General features: G+C 40.2%; 1 protein-coding gene and 1 long non-coding RNA gene across 2 annotated transcripts in view; one reads left to right on the top strand and one right to left on the bottom strand.

Moving 5' to 3' along the window:
- The window catches only part of LOC101882685 (uncharacterized), a 396,146-nt gene that overhangs the window by 8,609 nt on the left and 363,641 nt on the right, over positions 1 to 23,896 (top strand). The window lies entirely within an intron of this gene.
- Positions 16,605 to 17,420, bottom strand: spink2.7 (serine peptidase inhibitor, Kazal type 2, tandem duplicate 7). The gene is made up of 4 exons (NM_001386620.1): positions 17,343 to 17,420; positions 17,150 to 17,184; positions 16,951 to 17,066; positions 16,605 to 16,861 (listed from the first exon to the last, which is right to left on the bottom strand). The coding sequence occupies exons 1-4, from the start codon at positions 17,377 to 17,379 to the stop codon at positions 16,813 to 16,815; spliced, it is 237 nt and encodes a 78-aa protein (NP_001373549.1). The 5' UTR covers positions 17,380 to 17,420; the 3' UTR covers positions 16,605 to 16,812.

Genomic DNA, 23,896 nt, shown 5'->3' with positions numbered 1-23,896 from the left:
TCTGTACATAATAACAAAGAAAATACAATGATTTTAAATAATGATTAATTCTGAACAAAAACCTTACCCTTAGTCAAGATGAATTCATATGTCAAAAGTTTCTGCATCTGAAATAAATAAAAACAGATGTAACATTAGTTAAACCCACTAAACTACTAGATACATCAGTACCGCATTAAGCAGTTGTAAAGTAATGTAAGTGTAGTCCAAAATGAGCCTTAATCTCTTTAAAATAATGATTTAAAAAAACGTTGCTTGTGTTAAAAACAATCCAGCCACTTGTAATACATTTGATCAATGGTAAATTTCTGAGAAGGTGCAAGGTAATCCTTGTGTTTTACCATTACCATCATGACTGACATAATATTTGACAAAGAAGACAGCTTGTTGTGCCTCTACCACAATTTAGAGATGATAGATTCTTTCTTTTATTAAATAAATTGGTAAAGGCCAAATTATACTGGTAATAGTGTATGATATTCATTATGTGACATACATCAGCTTAAGTTATACCTGAGCTTTTGTTATGCTTCAAATGCTTTTACTTGAAATGGGTGAATTTACTACTGAAATAAGGGCATAATCAATAACATGCCCTGCAGTTTTACTTTTCTCAACAGACTTATACCATAATATATAAAAAAAATAAAAATTAATAAAAATATATACAGTATATATATATATATATATATATATATATATATATATATATATATATATATATATATATATATATATAYATATATATATATATATATATATATATATATATATATATATATATATATATATATATATATATATATATATGTGTGTGTGTGTGTGTGTGTGTGTATGTATGTATGTATGTGACTTCAACATTTACGTTGACAAACCGCAAGCTGCAGACTTTCAGACTCTGCTTGCCTCTTTTGACCTAAAAAGAGCACCTACTTCTGCTACCCACAAATCAGGTAATCAGCTAGACCTTATTTACACACGACACTGCTTCACTGATCAAACAATAGTAACTCCACTACAAATATCTGATCATTTCCTTCTGTCTCTCAACATCCACATTACTCCTGAGCCGCCACACACTCCAACACTGGTTACCTTTCGCAGAAACCTACGATCTCTCTCACCCAATAGACTATCCACCATTGTTTCAGACTCTCTTCCTCCATCTCGCAAACTCACTGCACTTGATTCGAACAGTGCCACTAATACACTCTGCTCCACACTAGCATCATGTCTAGACCGATTATGTCCTCTTGCATCCAGGCCAGCCCGTGCCAGTCCTCCTGCACCCTGGCTCTCGGATGCTCTCCGTGAGCATCGCTCAAAACTTCGGGCTGCAGAGAGAATTTGGCGGAAAACTAAAAATCCTGCACACCTCTTAACATACCAAACTCTTCTGTCCTCTTTCTCAGCTGAGGCTACTTCTGCAAAGCAGACGTATTACCGTCTGAAAATCAACAATGCCACTAATCCTCGCCTACTTTTTAAAACATTTTCCTCCCTCCTCTATCCTCCTCCTCCACCCGCATCCTCCACACTTACTACTGATGACTTTGCTACATTCTTCTGCACCAAAACTGCAAAAATCAGTGCTCAATTTGCTGCACCTACAACAAACACGCAAGATACAACACCAACACCACACACACTCACCTCCTTTTCTCAGCTCTCTGAGTCTGAGGTGTCCAAACTTGTGCTATCTAGCCATGCAACCACCTGTCCACTCGATCCCATTCCCTCTCATCTCTTGCAAGCCATCTCTCCTGCAGTCATACCAACACTGACTCACATAATTAACACATCTCTTGACTCTGGTTTATTCCCCACTACATTTAAGCAGGCTAGGGTAACCCCACTGCTAAAGAAACCCAACCTGGACCATACGCTACTTGAAAACTACAGACCAGTATCCCTGCTTCCATTCATGGCCAAGATTCTGGAGAAAGTAGTGTTCAATCAAGTCCTGGACTTTCTTACTCAAAACAATCTCATGGACAACAAGCAATCCGGCTTTAAGAAAGGCCACTCAACTGAGACTGCCCTGCTCTCGGTCGTGGAGGATCTCAGACTGGCTAAAGCAGACTCTAAATCATCAGTCCTCATTTTGCTGGACTTGTCAGCTGCTTTTGACACTGTCAACCACCAGATCCTGCTATCTACGCTTGAGTCACTGGGCGTTGCGGGCACTGTTATACAATGGTTTAGATCTTACCTCTCTGACAGGTCATTCAGGGTGTCTTGGAGGGGAGAGGTGTCCAACCTACAGCATCTAAACACTGGGGTACCTCAAGGCTCTGTTCTTGGGCCACTTCTCTTCTCCATCTACACATCATCTCTAGGACCAGTCATCCAGAGACATGGATTCTCCTACCACTGCTATGCTGATGACACCCAGCTATACCTCTCTTTTCATCCTGATGATCCCTCGGTTCCAGCTCGTATCTCAGCCTGCCTGTTGGATATTTCACACTGGATGAAAGATCATCATCTTCAGCTGAACCTCGCAAAAACGGAAATGCTTGTAGTTTCTGCCAACCCGACTCTACACCATAACTTTTCAATCCAGATGGATGGGGCAACCATTACTGCATCCAAAATGGTGAAAAGCCTTGGAGTAACGATTGATGACCAACTAAACTTCTCTGACCACATTTCTAGAACTGCTCGATCGTGCAGATTTGCACTCTATAACATCAGAAAGATCCGACCCTTCTTATCTGAACATGCAGCTCAACTCCTTGTTCAAGCTCTTGTTCTCTCCAAACTGGATTACTGCAACTCTCTACTAGCTGGGCTTCCAGCTAACTCTATCAAGCCTCTTCAACTGCTCCAGAATGCAGCAGCACGAGTTGTCTTCAATGAACCTAAACGAGCACATGTCACTCCACTGCTAGTCCGTTTGCACTGGCTGCCAGTTGCTGCTCGCATCAAATTCAAAACTCTGATGTTTGCCTACAAAGTGACTTCTGGCCTAGCACCTTCTTATCTGCACTCACTTCTGCAGATCTATGTGCCCTCCAGAAACTTGCGTTCTGTGAATGAACGTCGCCTCGTGGTTCCATCCCAAAGAGGGAAAAAATCACTTTCGCGAACGCTCACGCTCAATCTGCCCAGTTGGTGGAATGAACTCCCTAACTGCATCAGAACAGCAGAGTCACTCGCTATTTTCAAGAAACGACTAAAAACTCAACTATTTAGTCTCCACTTCACTTCCTAAGCTGCAATTGCCTCTTTGAATATCACACTAATTGTACAAAAAAAAAAAAAAAAAAAAAAAAAAAAAAAAAAAAAAACTACTAACACTTCCCTTCTTAGACTTTACAGACCTGAAACTTGCCTTTAGTACTTATTCATTGTTGCTCTTGGTTGTGTAAATTGCTTCCTTGTCCTCATTTGTAAGTCGCTTTGGATAAAAGCGTCTGCTAAATGACTAAATGTAAATGTAAAATGTATGTGTGTGTGCGTGTGTGTGTGTTTTAAGGCATGGAAAATAATTGTTTTTACAATGTAGCCTTTAAACCTTTGGAAACACTTGATGTTCTTTATTATTGAAACAATTACGAATACATTTGTATTATTAGAGTTGCATATTATATATAGATTTTGCACGAATTCTATTGTGGAAAACAACAATCTGGTAACACTTTTCCTCATCTTAAAATGTATATATTGTTCTGAGCTATGCATGACCAACGTTATATTTGAGAAAAATATGTTTTTAATAAATGAACTTGATGTAATTAGATAACGTCGCTAGTTTACAGTACATGCTTTATCAACAAATCGTCTTTATTTGTTTACTTTTTACTTACCTTGTGGAAAACCGCAGTGAACCTTGGGATCGCAATGAACCTTGGGATAGCGAGCATAGACTGTAAAAAATAGATCGCCACATACAATGACCCCAACTTCAATGAATAATTACAAATGAAAAAGATCAGCCAAAAACATTTTTAAACATTTTATTACTTGAAATGTAATATTTTTTTAAAGTAAAAAACAATAAATAATATGAATGAATCAAAGTTTTATTAGGCATAGATATCCTAAACTGGGCAACCGAATATAATTTCACTCATTAAATATAAAGTAAATGATAACATATTTATAAACACCAACTAATCTCCAATAAAAATACATTATGCAGCATTAACATACTATTTCATGTTGACAGTTGAACTCATCTGAGAACTCACCGCTGATGCAGTTTGACCAATAGCAGAGCGGCGTTAAACTCACCGCGAAGGGATGTCACGTGGACCGAAGTTTATTCATACAGTAGTTTCGACCCAGTTTACAGACGCTTTTCATGAACAAAATAAAAATTACATATTTTTAAAATAAGAAAACTGCGATAATAATCGTAAATCAGGTTGTAAAAAGTGCGTTGACATCTGTTGGTAATTATACGAGCCTCCAGCGTCTCCCTATGACGCCTCAGGCTCACATACATATTCTATAGGGAATCCCTGCACGTCTAAATATGACGCTAAAGGGGTACCCTGTGCGTCAATAACTTACGCCGAGGGTTCCTGACCAAGCGTCAGTATATGACGAGTTGGGAGTGAGAATGTGTTGTTATATCCTGCATTTTGCATTCTGACAAGCTTTAAATTGATGGTTGGTCATTGTTGCTTAATAACGCATAGGAAAAGAAAATGCTGTGCTGCCTTTTACATTGGCCCTATTCACACATTGTATTCAGATATTGTTTTCATTGATCTGATCACAACAGGACAATGCTAAGTACAGGTGTGAACTAGGTGTGAAACGTTGTGAGCTTGTCCACTTTGGACCACATCCAGAGGTGGTTGAAAATGTATTCAAATGGATTGCCCTATATAGTAAACACACATGTGGTTGAATCCATTGGAATAGTCCTGAAATGCAGCCTTTCTCCATCTATTGAGCTTATTCATACCCAATGGCTAGAGAGGCCGATTTAAACTGCCATTGGTAATCTTAGGTTTTGTATTTGAGGTTTTCTCAACAGTCCCATTATGTTTCATATATTTTTCTTTTGCATAATAATTAGGATTTTTAAAATATGGCTGTTTCCATTCTTTAAACATGCAGCAGACATCATGCAGTGCACGTAAAGTATTTTTGATGAGGTACATGTTTGTGAAAGTTTTATTTCATGTGTAAAGTTTTTAATGTCCTTTTAATTATTTTAGTCTATTCTAAGCAGCATTCATAAACTAGTTTAAGCCTCCACACCTTAAGATAATGCATGTTTTGGAATATGTTTCTTTTTGCACAATGATTTCCTTTTATTTTTGCATGACGTTTGTTATTCACCTAATTTTCAATGTTCTAAATTATTTAAACAAACATATATATAAATATATAATAATATAATAAAATATATTATATTTTATAGATATTTATTTATATTATTATTTTTTTTTAGCTCAGAATTTAATCTGACTTCAACTTTAAGTGACCGTCAAATTTAGACTGTGTTTCTAATTGTATGAACGTATCACGCTTATCATTTATGACTCAATTTAGAGTTTTGATCTATATCTTTTCCCATACTCTTCAGTTTGGACCAAATGCCAATGAGTTTAATGCCCCAGGTTTGCGTGTCTTCTCACGGACAGTATATCGACAATGAAGTTAGTCAGAGGATGTAGGGTTAGCTAATACTTAAATTGTCTGGTTGCCAACTGCTCACTCATCCTAAAAAGTAGTAGATTTACAATCCTCCATACAACTTGCTAATTTCAACAATTAGATGATTAAAGATCGTGTCAAAACGGCTCTGTACAGTCAAATGTGTCTTGGAATCAAATCTAATTATGTCAAATCATTAAGGTAGCGCAGACTCCACTTAATCTACTGGATATAAAAGATTTCAGGAGAATTTAGAGTGAATCAAAACTTAACATTTTATTTGTCAGGTAAAACTGTATTATGCCAATTACATAATAAAACTATCAGAAAGCCAATTCAGAGATGATCCTGTAAAAATACAACATCCAATTCTCAAAGATGAATCAAAGAGTTAGAAATTAGGGTTGGGTCGATAGACGATGCATCGCCGATGGCCAATAGACAACACGATGCTGAGCCGGCATCGCTGATCCTCCGCCCCGCCCCAATCGCAAACATGCTCGCGAAAAATACTCTCAGGCTCCATCTACACTAATATGTCTTAGTGAAAAAATGCGATTTTAGAACGAAAATGATAAAACACTCACACACCGTGTTTTAACTAGCATTTGTGAAAAGCCCTCCATCCGCTGAAAACACCCATCACGTGACCACACACAGAAACAGCCACACACACACACACACACACACACACACACAACCACACACTGTCATGCGCTCCTCTGAGCTCCAGAGAGCAGTGCACTTCGGACAGTTTATCAGTTGATCGCATCTCACTACAGTTGTTAAACTTGATATTCAGACATCCCAAGTCTCCCGGAAGTTCAGGGAGTCTCTATGAATTTGTGGGACTCATAATGTCCACAAACGAATGATAATCGCCCGGAAATCGTGAGTCTTTATCCAAGTTCACAAATAAGTCGCACACCCTTTTCACCCCCAGAGACCTCCTTGCTCTTCAGACACATCGCACGCTCTCTATCGAACCACCCCCGTATTCACGTAATGACCATCGCGATGTTTCACATCAGACATCGTACGATGCCTAATTGGTCAACATCAGCCAACCCAATTAGAGATGCATAACTGACCAGAGAAGTATGTTGCACTGTAAGTCTTAGAGATGCTGCAATGGGCTGTCTTGGCAACAAGATCCAAATGATATTTGTCAACATTTTCTTTAAATACTCAACTTAAAACAAACAGCCATAAATTCAAGACAACAAAGCGTCACCGAGACCAAATCAACATATATTACAGTAAAATTAATATCATTTTACCAATCACAGAGAGACATTTAAAATGTTACCAAACATGAATACAAGGCTACAAGATACACTATATTAAAACCTTGGACATTTTATGTGAAATGTGCTCTGAACTTAAAGGTCAAGAAGGGGGGCTTGAGGTGAAAGGAGAAGGGTGAACATTCTCACATTTCACCCTGGTGAGGTGTAGCTCTGTGTTTCCAGCCAATTATTGACTGTCTCAGGTTGATTTGAATAGAACAGTTGAACAGCTGGTTTCCTGATCTTCTTCTCAGATCAGAAAGTTTATTGTTTCATTGCAACTCATGAAATTACATAACAGTTCTTGGTGTCTGATATTATGGTGAGATTTAGCTGTCCACCTTTGAGAAGGGAGGTTAATGAAGCTGAGAGGATACAGTAATTATTGATAAACCGTCTGTTAAAGTTGGCGAATCCCAGAAACCTCTGCAGCTTCTTTAGGGTATTTGGTTCTTCCTACTAGGACATGGCGTCCACCTTACCTCTCTCCATGCTGACCCCCTCAGCGGTGATCATGTACCCTAGAAAGGAGATCGAGGATTGGTGGAATTAACATCAAACATTAAAGCTGTTGCAAGTGGTTAATATGTGAACAATTGATTGTCTTTTAAGGTGAACATGCAAAGTGATTGTGAATAATAAGTGCTTTTGAAGATTGATACTTACGGTTCTGGCAATACGATGGAGAACTTTTAGTCACTTAGTGCTTCACATAGAGGCAAACTCAGGGCTTGTACAAGGAAAATGAATGAATTAAGAGCTTTGATGATTCACAGAAGCAATGTTGACAAAGTGAATGAACTTCACATTGAATTTCAAAAGGCTCTAGATCAGGGGTTCTCAACCTTTTTCATTTCGGGGCCCACTTCTTTGTCTGATAAATTTTTGAAGGCCCACCTGTCTGACATTTTCTCTAAAATCTTTGCATGAAATGTTCCTTTAAACCTTTATTTATTAACAAATAAATAATACCTGTATGTAATACTTTATATATAGACAGGGCTTTACATTAACACCCGCCAACCCGCCAAATACGGGTAGATTTGAGCTGTGGCGGGTTAGACAGACACCTCCACTAGTCACTTTGGCTGGTTGAAGATTATTTTAAATGATACTTTTCTTAAAAGCAGGGTTCAACTATAAAGATGGCTCAATATTTGTTCAAAATGTCATCTTAGAATCGAGAAGTAGCACGAGAAACAAAAATAGTATTCGCACAAGCAAAAGAAAGCAGGTGAATACAATATGAGAGGATGATTACTCCCGCGCATAGGTAATTTGATGCGTGCGACTGTTAAAAAAGCATGCGCGCCCCCGTTTTCTGGCACGAAGAAACCGTGAAGCAAGCCTGGAAACGCAACTGCTGCGATCGGTTCTCTTAAAAATAGACTGGACAAAAAGTGATACTCGTGCACCCACAATTTTGCTGCTTCCAAAAGCTCCGGATTTTTTTAAAACAAGTCTTTGTATGCAGCAGCAATTGCGGGTTTTGTTTGAACTTTTTTGAACAGAACAGATTATGGGCCTAACGTTACCCGTGTGCACCTGATCATCCTTCCATTATTACACACAATATGTTTTTCTCCTGCTTTTTTTTTTTTTTTTGCTTAAGGTTATTTTTGTTAAGATGGTTTAATTATCATTTTTACAACAACATTCCTTTAATATAGGAGATTAACTCCCCATGTATGTGTAGTTAACTGTTGATCTGAGAGACCTTTAGCCTGGACAGAGACTACTGTGCATAGTTGTAGATACATAGCAATAATTAATTTTTTAAATGTATTTTTTTTCAAGAAAGGTTTTGAATAAAAAGAAAATACACATCTATATTTTATATGTTTTGACATATTATTTAACATTTGTGGATAAGAAATAATGTATGTTCCCCTTCGCTTGGGGAACTTCAGTGCTATACAGTGGATTTGATTTGAAAATCCACGTATGGGAGGTTTCGGTTCAGAAGCCGCTTGTCTGAAAGAGTATTGAACGGGCCAATGAATGAAATAAATTGGCAGCGTAAGCTTGCACAGCATATAAGCACACCTGGAGCGAGCAAACGCCATCCTTTTCGCTTGAGAGACTTTCTGATCGAGTCGATGAGGGTTCCTCCTGCTGTGATCCAGCGATTCCGGGCGAACAAGAGCATTCTCCCGGTCCAGAGTGTGTACACGCAGCGGCAGACGTTCGAGCTGGGGTTCTCCCTTGCCTGGCGTTCTTTGAGTCCGGTCCTCCAGAGCGGTGCGTATAAAGTTGCAAACTTCACAGAAAGAGCAACAGAGTCGTGCAGCACGTCCTTTTCAGGACGGCGCTCCGACTGTGCGTTTCTGGATGCGGTGGTTTCCTGTCCTCGGATAATGGGCACGGGCACTGCGTTGTATGCCTGGGGGGTCCTGCATGTTAATGCGCTGCTCGTGGGCAGTTCATGTCCTCCCGCTGGACCTCCCGCTCCTCTAAGTGCTCCATCTAAGCTTCGGGCGGGGGAAGCAATCCGTCTAACAGATGGTAGCCCTTACGCCCGATGACACCAGAGAGAGCAGTCTGATGAGTGATGTCTTATCGGCGGTCCGTAAGCCCGCTCCGCCCGCCGTGCCATTCATACCTGCTTCTTGCCGAAGGCGACCACCTACGAGAGCTGCACCGCCCCCGCACACGCCTCTGGCGAAGCGAGCACGTCGAGCACCTCGGAAGCAGGCAGCCTCCCCTGCCCAGAACGCCGCTAAGTCCGGCAACGGTCCCTGGGACAGGCCATCTGGAGAAGAGGGAACTTGCTCTTTCCCCACTAGAGGCAGGGGCCCCAATGCCAACGACACTTTTTACTGCCATGAAAACATCAATAAAAGAGCACTTTTTCCCTTCCCCAGATGTGACAGCACGAACCTTGCCATTTCGGGACGCGCTGCCGCAGGTTCTACGTGCTTCGCCAGTGGCTCACGAGCACTGAGGGGACGGTCTCCTTTCCCTCAGCCCTCTAGCCCCCTCTCCGGAGTCAGGGTGCGGAGCCAGAGTGAATCGCTCTCCTCCAGCTCTTCCGCGGGACCCTCACACTTCCCTGATCAGCACACCCACTCCGCGCTGCCCCACCGCTGGTACGTCAGCGATTGTAGCGATGACTCCATTAGCGAGGGCTCTGCCTGCCTGGATAGCGCGGGCCAGTCCCTCGCGGTGGCTCATCGCACAATCAGACTCAACAATTGACAATTGATTATGCACAGGGACAAGGTGCTTCGGCATCTCCGCCTACTGGGGCTTAAGGTCAACCGAGAAAAGAGCAAACTCGCCCCTGTGCAGAGGATCTCTTTTCTCGGGATGGAGCTGGACTCGGTCACCATGGTAGCACACCTCTCAGAGGAACGCGCTCGCCTGTTGCTGGGCTGTCTAAGAGAGCTCGACAGCAAACTAGTGGTCCCACTGAAGTTGTTTCAGAGGCTCCTGGGGCATATGGCATCCGCAGCCGCAGTTACACCGCTCGGATTACTCCATATGAGACCACTCCAGCACTGGCTTCACAATCGGGTCCCAAGACGCGCATGGCACGCAGACACACACCGAGTCTCTGTAACTGCGCTGTGTCGCCGCGCCCTCAGCTCTTGGAACGACCCCTCGTTTCTACAGGCCGGTGTGCTTCTAGGACAGGCGTCCAGCCATGTTGTTGTTTCAACAGATGCTTCCAACACGGGTTGGGGGGCCGTGTGTCGCGGGCATGCAGCTGCGGGCCTGTGGAAGGGTGCCCAGTTGCATTGGCATATCAATCGCCTAGAGCTGTTGGCAGTGTTCCTCGCTCTCTGCCGCTTTTTACCGGTGCTGGAGCGGCAACACGTGCTGGTCAGGTCAGACAGTATGGTGGCGGCGGCGTATATCAACTACACGGGGGGTATGCGCTCTCGCCGCATGTCTCAGCTCGCCCGCCGTCTGTTCCTCTGGAGTCACCCGTGGCTGAAATCGATGCGCGCCATTCACGTCCCAGGCACGCTCAACCGTGCAGCCGATGCACTCTCACGGCAGCTGTTACGCCCTGGACAATGGAGACTCCACCCCGAGTCTGTCCAGCTGATATGGGCATGATTTGGGGAGGCCCAGATCGATCTGTTTGCTTCCCCTGAGAACGCTCATTGGCAGTTGTTTTTTTCCCTGACCGAGGGCTCTCTCGGCACGGATGCACTGGCCCACAGCTGGCCTCGGGGCATGCGCAAATATGCGTTTCCCCCAGTGAGCCTGCTCGCGCAGTTTCTGTGCAAGGTCAGGGAGGACGAGGAACAGGCTCTCTGGCCCTACCGGACCTGGATATCAGAGCTCTCCCTCCTCGCGACGGCCCTTCCCTGGCAGATCCCCTTGAGAGAGGACCTACTTTCTCAGGGACAGGGCACCATCTGGCACCCTCGCCCCGATCTTTGGAACCTCCACATGTGGTCCCTAGACTCGAGGAAGACTTAGGTAACATACTGAGTGTGGTGGTTAATACCATCACTCAGGCTAGAGCCCCCTCCACGAGGCGCGACTACGCCCTGAAGTGGAGTCTAATCACTGAAAGGTGCGTCTCTCGCGGAGAAGACCCCCGGAACTGCCAGATCAGTATTGTGCTCTCTTTCCTCCAAGAGAAGCTGGACAGCAGGCTGTCGCCCTCCACTCTCAAGGTTTACGTGGCCACCATCTCCGCTTATCATAACGCGGTAGCTGGCGGCACCGTGGGAAAGCAAAACCTCATCATCCGGTTCCTCAGGGGTGCTTGGTGAATTAATCCATCCCGCCCACCTCTCATGCCCTCTTGGGATCTTGCCCTCGTTCTCACGAGTTACGGGCAGATCCCTTTGAGCCACTCGATTCAGTATCTTTAAGATTTCTGTCCCTGAAGACAGCTCTGCTGGTCGCGTTGGCCTCCATCAAGAGGGTCGGGGACATGGAGGCAGTTTCGGTCAGTGATTCGTGCCTGGAATTCGGGCCGGACTACTCTCACGTTATCCTGAGACCCCGTCCGGGTTATGTGCCCAAGGTTTCTACCACCCCCTTTAGAGATCAGGTAGTGAATCTGCAAGCGCTGCCCCGGGAGGAGGCAGACCCAGCCCTTTCCTTACTTTTCCAGTTCGCGCCCTGCGCATTATGTGGACCGTACTCAGAACTTTAGATCATCTGAGCAGCTCTTGTCTGTTATGGCGGTCGGCAGCAGGGAAGTGCCGTATCAAAACAAAGATTTTCCCACTGGATTGTGGATGCCATTTCACTCGCTTATTCGAGCAGAGGTGCGTGTCCCCCGGGAGTGCGTGCACACTCCACTCGGAGTATTGCATCCTCTTGGGCGCGTGCACACGGCGCCTCTCTAACAGACATTTGTAGAGCTGCGGGCTGGGCGACACCCAACTCATTTGCAAGGTTTTACAATCTGCGAGTGGAGCCGGTTTCCTCAAGGGTATTAGGTAACCCTTGGTGATTGAGGAAACAACTCGGTAGGGTGTTGAAACACGCTTGCTGCGCCATTCTCCCTAACACGGAGGTACGTGCACCTTTTTATCTGTCAGTAAAGTTCCCCGTCAGGTGAGCTCTGCAGATTCCTCTGTGGCCCCCAGCACTGACTCAACGGAGGAGTCACCTGCTGGCCCACTACGTTGTAGGTCTGCTCGATGGTCAGCCCGCGTTTTGGGTATAGGTGCCTGCTATGCGTGATCCCCAAAAGGCGATCCCATATGCTTATTCCGCCATGGATAAGTCCCCCCCGGGTGGACCCGTGTCTTCCCTCTTCGCTAACCACTTTTTCCTATGCGTACTCCCCCTTCTTAGGGCTAGTCCATATATAATTCTGCCGTCTATCCCCCCTTGGGTAGCGGATGGCCCCCGCAGCGTCCTCCGTATCGGGATTGCACGCTTCCCAACGTACTGTCGTATTTTCCTAGAAATATCTAGATGCTCACGACTTCCCAAAAAATATATCTAAATCCGTAAAACGTCTGTTGAAGTAGGATAAATTAGGGCCAGGGACACGTTGGAGGACCGCGCCTCCCATGATGTTGGTGCGTCACGCATGCTTGACTATCCCCTCATCGGGGGCGTTGGTAAGGTGCAGTCATTATGGCGCTTTCCATAGTTCTCCCATACTAGGATTTTAACATCAAATCCACTGTATAGCACTGAAGTTCCCCAACCGAAGGGGAACGTTCGAGGTTACAGAAGTAACCCTTCGTTCCCAGAGGAGGGGAACGGAAGTGCTATACTCCGTCGCCATAATGACTGTCCCTTAGCTGTTTGAAAGTCTCTTCAGCTTAAAAGGATGGCGTTTGCTCGCTCCATGTGTGCTTATATGCTGGGATAAATGGCAATGAAGCCCACCTGTGCAAGCTTACGCTGCCAAATCATTTCATTCATTGGCCCGTTCAATAATCTTTCAGACAAGCGGCTTCTGAACCGAAACCTCCCATACGTGGATTTTCAAATCGAATCCACTGTATAGCACTTCCATTCCCCTCCTCATAGAACGAAGGGTTACTTCTGTAACCTCGAACGTTCTTATTTTTGGTGTGGTTAGAGATACATTTGGTAAATCCTTCATTTTGAGCCCTGAAAAGTCCTGTGAAATAAAAATGAATTGCAATGCGACACCATGAACCACAACCCATTTGCTCATGCAAATTAAGCAAGTTCATACACAAAAAAAGTTAAATTATTGAGGTGTGTGGACATAACACAAAGTCTAAATCAAGTAATTTTAGCATGTCAAAGTCATATTTATGTGTATAAAATATATTTTGCCAACAACAAAATTGTGGCTAGTGAAAATGGTTAATAGCTAGTAACGTTGGAAATCTACTAGCCACAGTGGCTGGTGATTAAAAAAGTTAATGTCAAGCCCTATATATATATATATATATATATATATATATATATATATATATATATATATATATATATATATATATATATATATATATATATATTCATTCATTCATTTTCTTGTCGGCTAAGTCCCTTTATTAATCCCACCACAGCAGAATGAACCGCCAACTTATCCAGCACATTTTTACACAGCAGATGCCCTTACAGCCACAACCCATCTCTGGGAAACATCCACACACACTCATTCACACACATACATATACACTACGGACAATTTAGCCTACCCATTTCATCTATACCTCATGTCTCTGGACTGTGGGGTAAAACGGAGCACCCGGAGGAAATATTTTGCTAATATATGAATGAAAAATAGATTTATATATATATATATATATATATATATATATATATATATATATATATATATATATATATATATATATATATTTTTTTTTTTTTTTAATCACAAAATGCAAAACAATTTAAATGTTTTTTTTTTTACCTGTATTGAACTTGCTTCGATTTTTTATGTATGCAATTTCCATAATTATTCCCATAATTTTACGTATGCAATAGTTTTATATTAGTTTATATTGAATTCTATGCAATGAAAATGCAAACACTGCACAATATTTGTTAATATATAAATGGAAAATAGGAAACTCTACTGACTGGCTTTTCCCCCGTAGAATTTCAAAGTATTCACATTGCAGATCTTGATGGTCAATTCGGATTTTGTGGCATTATCCGATTTTTTTTTTTTTTGATGACCTGCTTACATTTATCATATTTTAAAGGTGACTCGTATATGATTGTTCGCATTTACACACGGCAAAAGGCGCAATGGCCAGGAAAAAACAGAGCGGGCGCTGACTAACAGCTGATAACAAAAGAGCGCTCTTTTCTCCATACCTGTGTTTATTGTGTTCGCATGGTTTAATTTTTTTATTTTCTCTTTTACAAGTTGTTTTCCTATAGTTTATGACAGAAATGCTCTCATTTGGCCATATTCTTTTTATCTAGGCCTTTTTAAGCCAGTAGGCATCTTGATGTAATGGTGGTGAGTGTTGCGCTCTCTTTCTCTCTCGTTAACATACAAAAAATACTTGCCAGGTGTATGCAAAGCACTTGATTTGCAGTTCAAATTCAATCCTGCTTCCAATCTTCAATGCTAATTTTACCCTCACGCTCCATCATGCCAACATTTCAACTCACAAGACAACTTTTTACCTCAATAAAAAATCAGTTTTAATCTCGCGAGATCTCGTGACACCCTTAAAATCAAGAGTTAATTTTAAGGTATCTCGCGGCCCACCTGCAGGATTGCTGAGGCCCACTAGTGGGCAGCGGCCCACCGGTTGAGAATCCCTGCACTAGAGTGTTAAGTTGTGAGGTGAGATGGAGCTTAATTTTAAGTGAATTTACAAAAAAAATTATAATAAAGTACAGCAAATTATTATTGTATAATAATTATTAATTAAAAATAATTAAAATTGAATTAAGATAAACAACTTACATTTAAACTGCTGAAGTAATGTTTTAATATTTTTAATGACAGGCTGCAGCAGATTTAATAGTAAGCTTTCATTTTAAATGTGCAGGAATAGTTACTGCATTTCTGCCAGACGCCCTTTGTCTTCTCAGATGAAACCACACTAAAATAAGGCACAATGGCAAAACAGTCAATTTAAAGTCCTGTTGGTTTAAATTTTCACTTTGTGTTCGTGAAAATTTTGTAGATTGTAATGTTCATGCAACGTTATTCCATTAAAGTCAACCCGATAAAAGATACATACATACATGGAAACATACTGTACAAAGGCAATCAGACTGTTTTGCCATTATGCCTCATCTATGTGTGGTTTAATTTGAGAAGTGAAAGGGGGTCTGGCAGAAATGATTAAACAAAACACACATATACAGTTGAAGTCAGAATTATTAGCCCCCCTGTTTATTTTTTCCCCAAATTCTGTTTAACAGAGCGAAGATTTTTTCAACACATTTCTAAACATAATAGTTTTAATAATTCATTTCTATTAACTGATTTATTTAATCTTTGCATGATAAAAGTAAATAATATTTGACTAGATATTTTTCAAGACACTTCTATACAGCTTAAAGTAATATTTAAAGGCTTAACTAAGTTAATTAGATTAATTAAGCAGGTTAGGGTAATCAGGCAAGTTATTGTATAACAATGGTTTGTTCTATAGACAATTGAAAAATAAAATGATTAAAGGGGCTAATAATTTTTACCTTGAGATGTTTTTTTTTATTTTTTTTTAATAAAACAGCTTTTATTCTAACTCTCTCGAGAAGAAAAAATATTATCAGAAATAATGTAAAAATTTACTTTCTCTGCTAAACATAATTTAGAAATTATTTTAAAAAAGAAAAAATAATTTAATGGGGGGCTAATAATTCTGACTTTAACTGTATATGTACATGAATTCTAAAGTTATGTTTAAAAGACCAAGGATATTTTCACAGTATTTCCTATAATTGTATTTATTCTGAAGAAAGTCTTCTTTATTTTAGTTTGGCTGGAGTAAAAACAGTTTATATAATATAATATAATAAATATGTCAATATAATTAGTCCTTTAGGAATTTTAGTCTACAGTCTACAGAAGAAACCACGATGGCTTTCCTACGTTTTCTTTAACATAACCTAGCTTAGTCTTTAAATTGCGCTTTAGGCTGAATACTATTATCTTGCTAAATAACTAGTAAAATAATGTGTTAGTGATATAATATAATATAATATAATATAATATAATATAATATAATATAATATAATCAAAATATATCATTATGGCAAAAACTAGAGAAAACATGTCATTGTCATGATCAAAACTAAATACTCAAGACAACATTTTATTAGACCTCATAGTTTAATTATTCCAGAGGTTCAAATAACCAGAATTCAAATAACAAAACACTGACTTGTACATCAAGGGTTTATTTAAAGATTTGAATATTTTAAAAAAGAACAAATTCTTCATTTTGAGATGAACACCCAGTAAAAAGCCACACATAGTTCCAGCCTTCACGTCATCCCAAATAAACTGAGTGGATCTGGCTCAGCATTCACCCTTTTTGGAGATTAATATGATGTTGAGCTTTTCCTTACTGCAACAAGATGATCAATTTAAAGAGAACATTAAAACAAGCAGATAAACCAAACATTACAAACTTGAATTACATGTAGGTCTACTTACAAAATAGTCGCACACAGCACGCACTCGTTTGGGTACGTAATTCCATCTGTACCACATACAGGCCTATATTCCCTGTTGCAGATGGGCAGTTGCTGGGGGTATTGACTGCAGTTTGGCTGTAAATAAATGCACATACAAATAGCTGGTAAAAGATGGATAAAAAAATATAGAGAGCATAAGGATATATTGCTCAACTTACCACTGAAGGACAATCATCAGCTGCTGTTGCCATGGCTGTTTATAACAACATAGATGCACAAATCAATTATTAAAGTGTTTTCTACACAACTATTAGTAATGAATAAACATAAAAACATTATTTTGATACAAAACATCGTGGAAACATCCAAATTTGATGTTCCTTAATTGTCAAAATTAGTTTCCAAACTCACCAGCCAAAGAAAGTAGAAGAACAATCTGCGCCAGCATAGTTGTTTGTTTACAGCGACGTGTTGACAAAGTAATTAATCACTTTCAGAGGTGGTGAGTTCCTTTTATTGAACTTTATTTCCCATCCACTGAGCGGAGTTGTGTAATATTCAGTTCTTGTGAAAAACTTCCAATGGGTGGAGTTATGTGAATGTTCACAAATTTGAGAATACATATATTTTCATATATTTTAATGGATTTTAATCCTTTCAAATTCATTGTTGGTTACTATATCCAAACTTTTACAAAAAATGACTGATGTATAAAATATATCTAATTATGTTCAAATAAATCTTTTTAGATGTTCGCTGTTGTTACAATGCATTTTTTCAATTTCAGTTTAAATCACTCTTAAACTTTAGTTGAGAACTATTGAATGTTGTAACAGGCCATCGTGAACATTAAGCTGAATATTTTGACATGGTTTTATAAAAGCAAGAATTTAATGTACAAAGGCTTTATCTTACTGTCTGCCTGCATTAAACAAATCAGCTCCTGTGTATTCAATTAAAAATAGGTGAAACAAGAAAACAACAAGAAGAACAAAAGTACACTTTTGAATTTTCAGACACGGCGAGTGTTTTTTCTCTTAACCATTTGTGAATTTTATTAATAAACTAATTTCGAGAGGATCACGTGCTTATGATTGCTTGCAGCCGGCCCCGGGTTATTCAATTTATGATTCACCAATCAGACGATTCTTAAGCTACATTAAATACCCTAAGTTCCACATAACAGCCATCTTCATTTTAAAGAATCTCCCTTCCACCCCTACTCCTCCTTTCCTAGATGGGTGGGACAGTGGCCCAGTGGTTAGCATTGTTGCCTCACAGCAAGAACGTCACTTGTTCTAGACCTTACCAAGCCAGCCAACGTTTCTGTGCGGAGTTTACCCGTTCTCTCCATGCTCAAATGGGTTCCCCCGGGTTTCCCTGTTACCTCCCTCCATTCAAAAACATGCAACTTAGGTTAATTGACTAATTCAAATTGGCACTATAGACATGCTCTCTTAAGAGCAATCACTATCTGTTCATTAACTACTACAGCAGGGGAGTTATTGAGATCTACCTGAGCTAAAACTTCCCTCTCGCCTTGCAAACGGGAGGGAGCCCTGGGCTCAAGGATCTTATGAGCTCAGGGCTCTCTCCCGGGACAACATGCCAAACAAGCTTTATAATCAATCATCAGTGAAGTGTGAAGTCTTGAAAAAAATGTTTTGATTTAGCTTTGTTTTCTGTTTATTCATTGTGCATGTACTGTATTGTCAATCTCAATTTAAGTAAAAGAATCAAGGTGACAATCACATTAATGTATTGGTGAAATTAATGTGTCAGTTTGTCATTCTACAAAACATTCCATTTGTCTTTCTCTAGACATAACAGAAATATTTTCAAATTCTTTATATTTCGAATTGTGACAAGATGTTACTTAAACAATGACACCTTTTGAGTCATGAATGTGGCAATATTTGTTGTTTAATTACTTTTGTAAAATTTCAAACACCATAAAACTGCTTGTCCCCACAGCCATATACTGAAGGAAAGTGCTTTAACTTGAGGGAAACAAAAAGAGAGATTTTTCTGTCATTCAAAATACAACTTATGTATTCATAACAATCATTGTGAATGATATAAAAAGTAATAGTAGTCTCCTGGAGTGCTACCTATTAACAAAAAAATCTATTTTGAAACATACACTACATATGACAAAACTTGACATTTTTCATTCCATTTCCTGCTGCTTTTGACATCCATGGTGTGATCTCCTTTATTGGGAACAGTAAAAAAATGGATATAAATGAACTAATACTTTACTATAAAAAAATCTGTAAAATGGTGAAAAACCAGCTGCTCTTGTTGCCAGAACTTAACCTTTAAATATCCACTAATACTTAAACTAATTTTCTAAATGTTGAGGTAAAATACCGTATTTCTATAATTTATAGTATTATACATCAGTGTTTTGAAGTATGAAAGTCTACACATCACACATTTATTTATTAAAAAACATAGTAATGTCAACAAAAAGGCATAAAAACAAGTGTCATGCTGGGAATTCTGAGAAAGTCAGTTTACAATTATTACTCGCACTTATCAGGGAAACATGCTTTTAACCAAGTTACAATATTTACTGTAGCATGGTTTTTTTGCAGTTAAAATTGCAGTCATTTTTATAGTGTATATCAAGATCGCCAACATGTGGTTTGATACCTCGCAACAGACATTTTGTAACATTTTTTCTAAAATTGTCACTGGTGTTCCTTTTCCTTATTTTCCTTAGGGGTAACACCACTGATCATCATTATGTTACTCACTGTTGCTCCATTTTGTCACTGATGTTACTGTGCTATTAACCCTTTTGTGCTGTTGGGGATGCTTTTTTATTCATTCTGGAGAGATTTTGAGTCTTAGTTTGGCCATAACATTTTCTGTGTTTCAGCTAGCGAAATGATTTTTGGTGACATATTTATTAAACATGTTAAACATATTTTGGGAAAATTCTTTGAAATAAATAAAAAAATAAAACTCAACAATACACTTTGGACAAATTCACTACCTTTTCGTTATTTTCCAATTGAAAACATGTTGTAAAATGCATCAGATAAATATTTATAACTTGTTTTTGGCATAAATTTGTCAGTCCTGATCAAAACAATATATATTTTTTTAAATGGCAGGATTTTAACTCTTTAATTCATAAATGAGGTCACTGATTTGGTGGGGGGGGGGGGGGGGGGGGGGGGGGCTAACAAAATGACTAATGACAAATGACAAAATGACTTATCATCAATATAAAAAGTATTGTAGACTGAATTGTGCTGCCAACTGATGATCAACAGAAAATGAATGAATGAATGAATCTTGAATAAAAATTACTAATTTTAGCTACAATTTTCAATTTTAATTCAAGATTCATTCATTCATTTTCTTTTTGGCTTAGTTACTTTATTAATCTGGGGTCACCACAGCGGAATCACTCAATTTATCCAGCATATGTTTTATGCAGTGGATGACCCTCCATCTGCAACAAATCACTGGGAAACATCCATACACACCCATTCACACATATACTGTACTCACTGTGCCACCGGGATGCCCTACTCAAGATAAAAAAAAAAATTTTGTTTTTTTTTTATCAAGAGTGCAAAATTTTATGGTGTCATGGTTTTGCAATTAAAAAATGTGGTTATAATGGAAGTCGATTGGGCAAAAACAGCCACAAAAAGTAAATTTGAGATTTTTTTTTTTAATCTTATGTTGCCCAAAAACTAACAATGCATCTAAGGCAATATTGTTACTAATCTTTTACATGTCAAAGACTGTGATAAAAGGTGAAAAAAAATCCAGTCCACAATTACCTTTTACATTGAAAAGTTTTATACTGCATTTTGACATCAGTTTATTTTAGTGGATGTTTTCATCTCAAACACAATGAAAGGGTAGTAAATTTGAACACTCTACAAGGGTTATATATATATATATATATATATATATATATATATATATATATATATATATATATATATATATATATAAATAACGGTAATATTGCCAGAAAGTAGGGAAGGTTATCTTTGTTCTCTTGTTTTCAGAAGTCAAAGGGTAATTTAATGACGTTGTCTAAATTTAAATGTTGGAAAAATGTTGCCATATCAAACGAGAACCTTTATGTAGAATCACTCTTCCATATGCTGATAGAAGATAATATTACATAAAGCCTATAATATGCCTGCTGGTTCGAGCCTCAGCTGGGTCAGTTGGCATTTCTATGTGGAGTTTGCATGTTCTCCCTGCGTTCGCGTGGGATCCTCTGGGTGCTCCGGTTTCCCCCACAGAACAAATACATGTGGTACAGGTAAATTGGGTAGGCTAAATTGTTCGTAGTGTATGAGTGTGAATGAGTGTGTGTGGATGTTTTCCAGAGATAGGTTGCAGCTGGAAGGGCATCCGCTACGTAAAAACGTGCTGGAGAAGTTGAATAAAACATTCGGGTGTTTTTACTCTCGAGACGTGTACAGCTGAATCCAATCAGCTAGTGCTCTGGGTGTCCAGCTGAACCCAATCAGCTAGTGCTCTGGGGAGTATATAAGCAGCTAATCTCACCGTGGCAGCGGTCACGGCAGCCTCGTGTGAACACCAACGAGTGTAAAGACCATCAACTCTACCTGTGAGACTTCACCAAGCAAAGAAACCGACAAAGCACTTGAGTACTTTACTTTTTTTATTTCATTTTACTTTGTCTTTGCACTTATTATTGTTTTCATTTTGCACTTTTATTATGTGTTTACTCATTTCTGTTGTTAGTAACACTCGCAAAACACGTGAGGTACGCTCTATGCGTAATCCTCACAACCTTCATTCAGTATCTGCTATTTCACAATTCTCTCTCTTCGTGGGCCTCTGGAATTTTCAATCTGCTGTGAGCAAGGCAGATCTTATTACCTCCATAGCTACACATTCTAACTATAATCTCATGGCTCTAACTGAGACCTGGTTGAGACCAGAGGACACTGCTACACATGCAGCTCTCTCTGCTAATTTCTATTTTTCCCACACTCCTCGCCAGACAGAGAGAAGGGGTGGGACTGGACTACTAATTTCCAGAGCATGGACATTTACTCAGAGACCGTCCCTGACAAAGATCAGCTCCTTTGAATTCCATGCAGTCACCATTATCCACCCCTTCTACATAAATGTGGTTGTCATCTACCGCCCACCTGGTACATTAGGTCACTTCTTAGATGAACTGAATGTTCTTCTCTCATCTTTTTCTGTTTATGACACTCCCTTGTTGGTGCTAGGTGACTTTAACATCCACATTGAAAGACCAGTAGCTAATGACTTCCTGACTATGCTTGCCTGACCAAACACTAGTAACTCCACTACACAAATCGGATCATTTTCTTCTGTCTCTCAACATCCACATTACTCCTGAGCCGCCACACACTCCAACACTAGTTGCCTTTCGCAGAAACCTACGCTTTCTCTCACCCAATAGACTATCCACCATTGTTTCAGACTCTCTTCCTCCACCTTGCAAAATCTCTACACAGGATACTAACTGTGCAACTGATACACTCTGCTCCACACTAGCATCATGTCTAGACAGACTATGTCCTCTTACATCCAGGCCAGCCCGTGCCAGTTCTCCTGCACCCTGGCTCTCTGATGTTCTCCGTGAGCATCGCTTAAAACTTCGGGCTGCAGAGAGAATTTGGCGGAAAACTAAAAATCCTTTACACCTCATAACATACCAAACTCTTCTGTCTTCTTTCTCAGCTGAGGTTACTTCTGCAAAGCAGACATACTTCCATCAAAAAATCAACAATGCCACCAATCCTCGCCTACTTTTTAAAACATTTTCCTCCCTCCTCTATCCTAAACCTCCACCTGCATCCTCCACTCTAACTACTGATGACTTTGCTACATTCTTTTACACCAAAACGGCAAAAATCAGTGCTCAATTTGCTGCACCTTTAACAAACAGGCAAGATACACCACCATCACCACCCACGCTCACCTCTTTTTCTCAGCTCTCTGAGTCTGAGGTGACTAAACTCATGCAATCCAGCCATGCAACCACCTGTCCGCTTGATCCCATTCCCACGCATTTATTGCAATCCATTTCCCCTGCAGTCATACCAACACTGACTCACATAATCAACACATCTCTTGACTCTGGTTTATTCCCCACTTCATTTAAACAGGCTAGGGTAACCCCACTGCTAAAGAAACCCAACCTGGATCAAACGCTACCGTGGCAGACACTGGTAATGAGTTATGTGAGTACTCAACCCACGAGAGCTGCTGGAAGCCAACACAAAATCCTTTATGTCACGAGCCATAACCGGCCACCAGAATCATTGTTTGATTAGAGACAAGGTGCGACTCACCCCTGAATGACAGGTCAACTTGCAAGAGTGACAATGGATGGCATCAGATCATAATTCCTCTGGCACAAATAAACGACCTGGTGGGCATCCAGGCGGAGGCGTTACCCCTTCTAAGGCCATGCGGACCCTTGACTCGATCACCCAGGTGAGAGCAGAGATAAAAAGTCTGCGTGGCACAATGTCTTCAGGAGATGATGCATGCTCGGACTGATCAGAAATTCGAGACAGAGAGCATCAGGTTTAACATTCTTAGAACCTGGTCGGTACGAGATGGAAAACTCGAAAGATCCAAAAAATAAAGCCCACCGTGCCTGCCTAGAGTTCAATCTTTTGCCGGATTGGATGTACTCCAGATTTTTATGACTATGTGTATTGTTTAGACTATGTGAAAAATACGCGCAGGGATGCATCTTGCCATCCGAGGAAGAGCGCTGGGACAGGATAGCACCGACCCCCACCTCTGATGCATCAACCTTCATCACGAACTGCCGTGATGGATCAGGGGCAATAAGAATGGGTGCTAAAACAAAGCAGCTTTTCATACGGTCAAACGCAACTTGCACTGTATAAGCAGTCAGAGGCACGGCAAGCTGGCTGTAGTTGGGAATGAAACGCTGGTAAAAA

Source organism: Danio rerio, chromosome 14, assembly GCF_049306965.1.
Source record: "Danio rerio strain Tuebingen ecotype United States chromosome 14, GRCz12tu, whole genome shotgun sequence".
NCBI classification, from domain to species: domain Eukaryota; kingdom Metazoa; phylum Chordata; class Actinopteri; order Cypriniformes; family Danionidae; genus Danio; species Danio rerio.
Note: the sequence above shows the minus strand (reverse complement) of the source record. Positions and strands in the feature narration are given on the sequence as shown.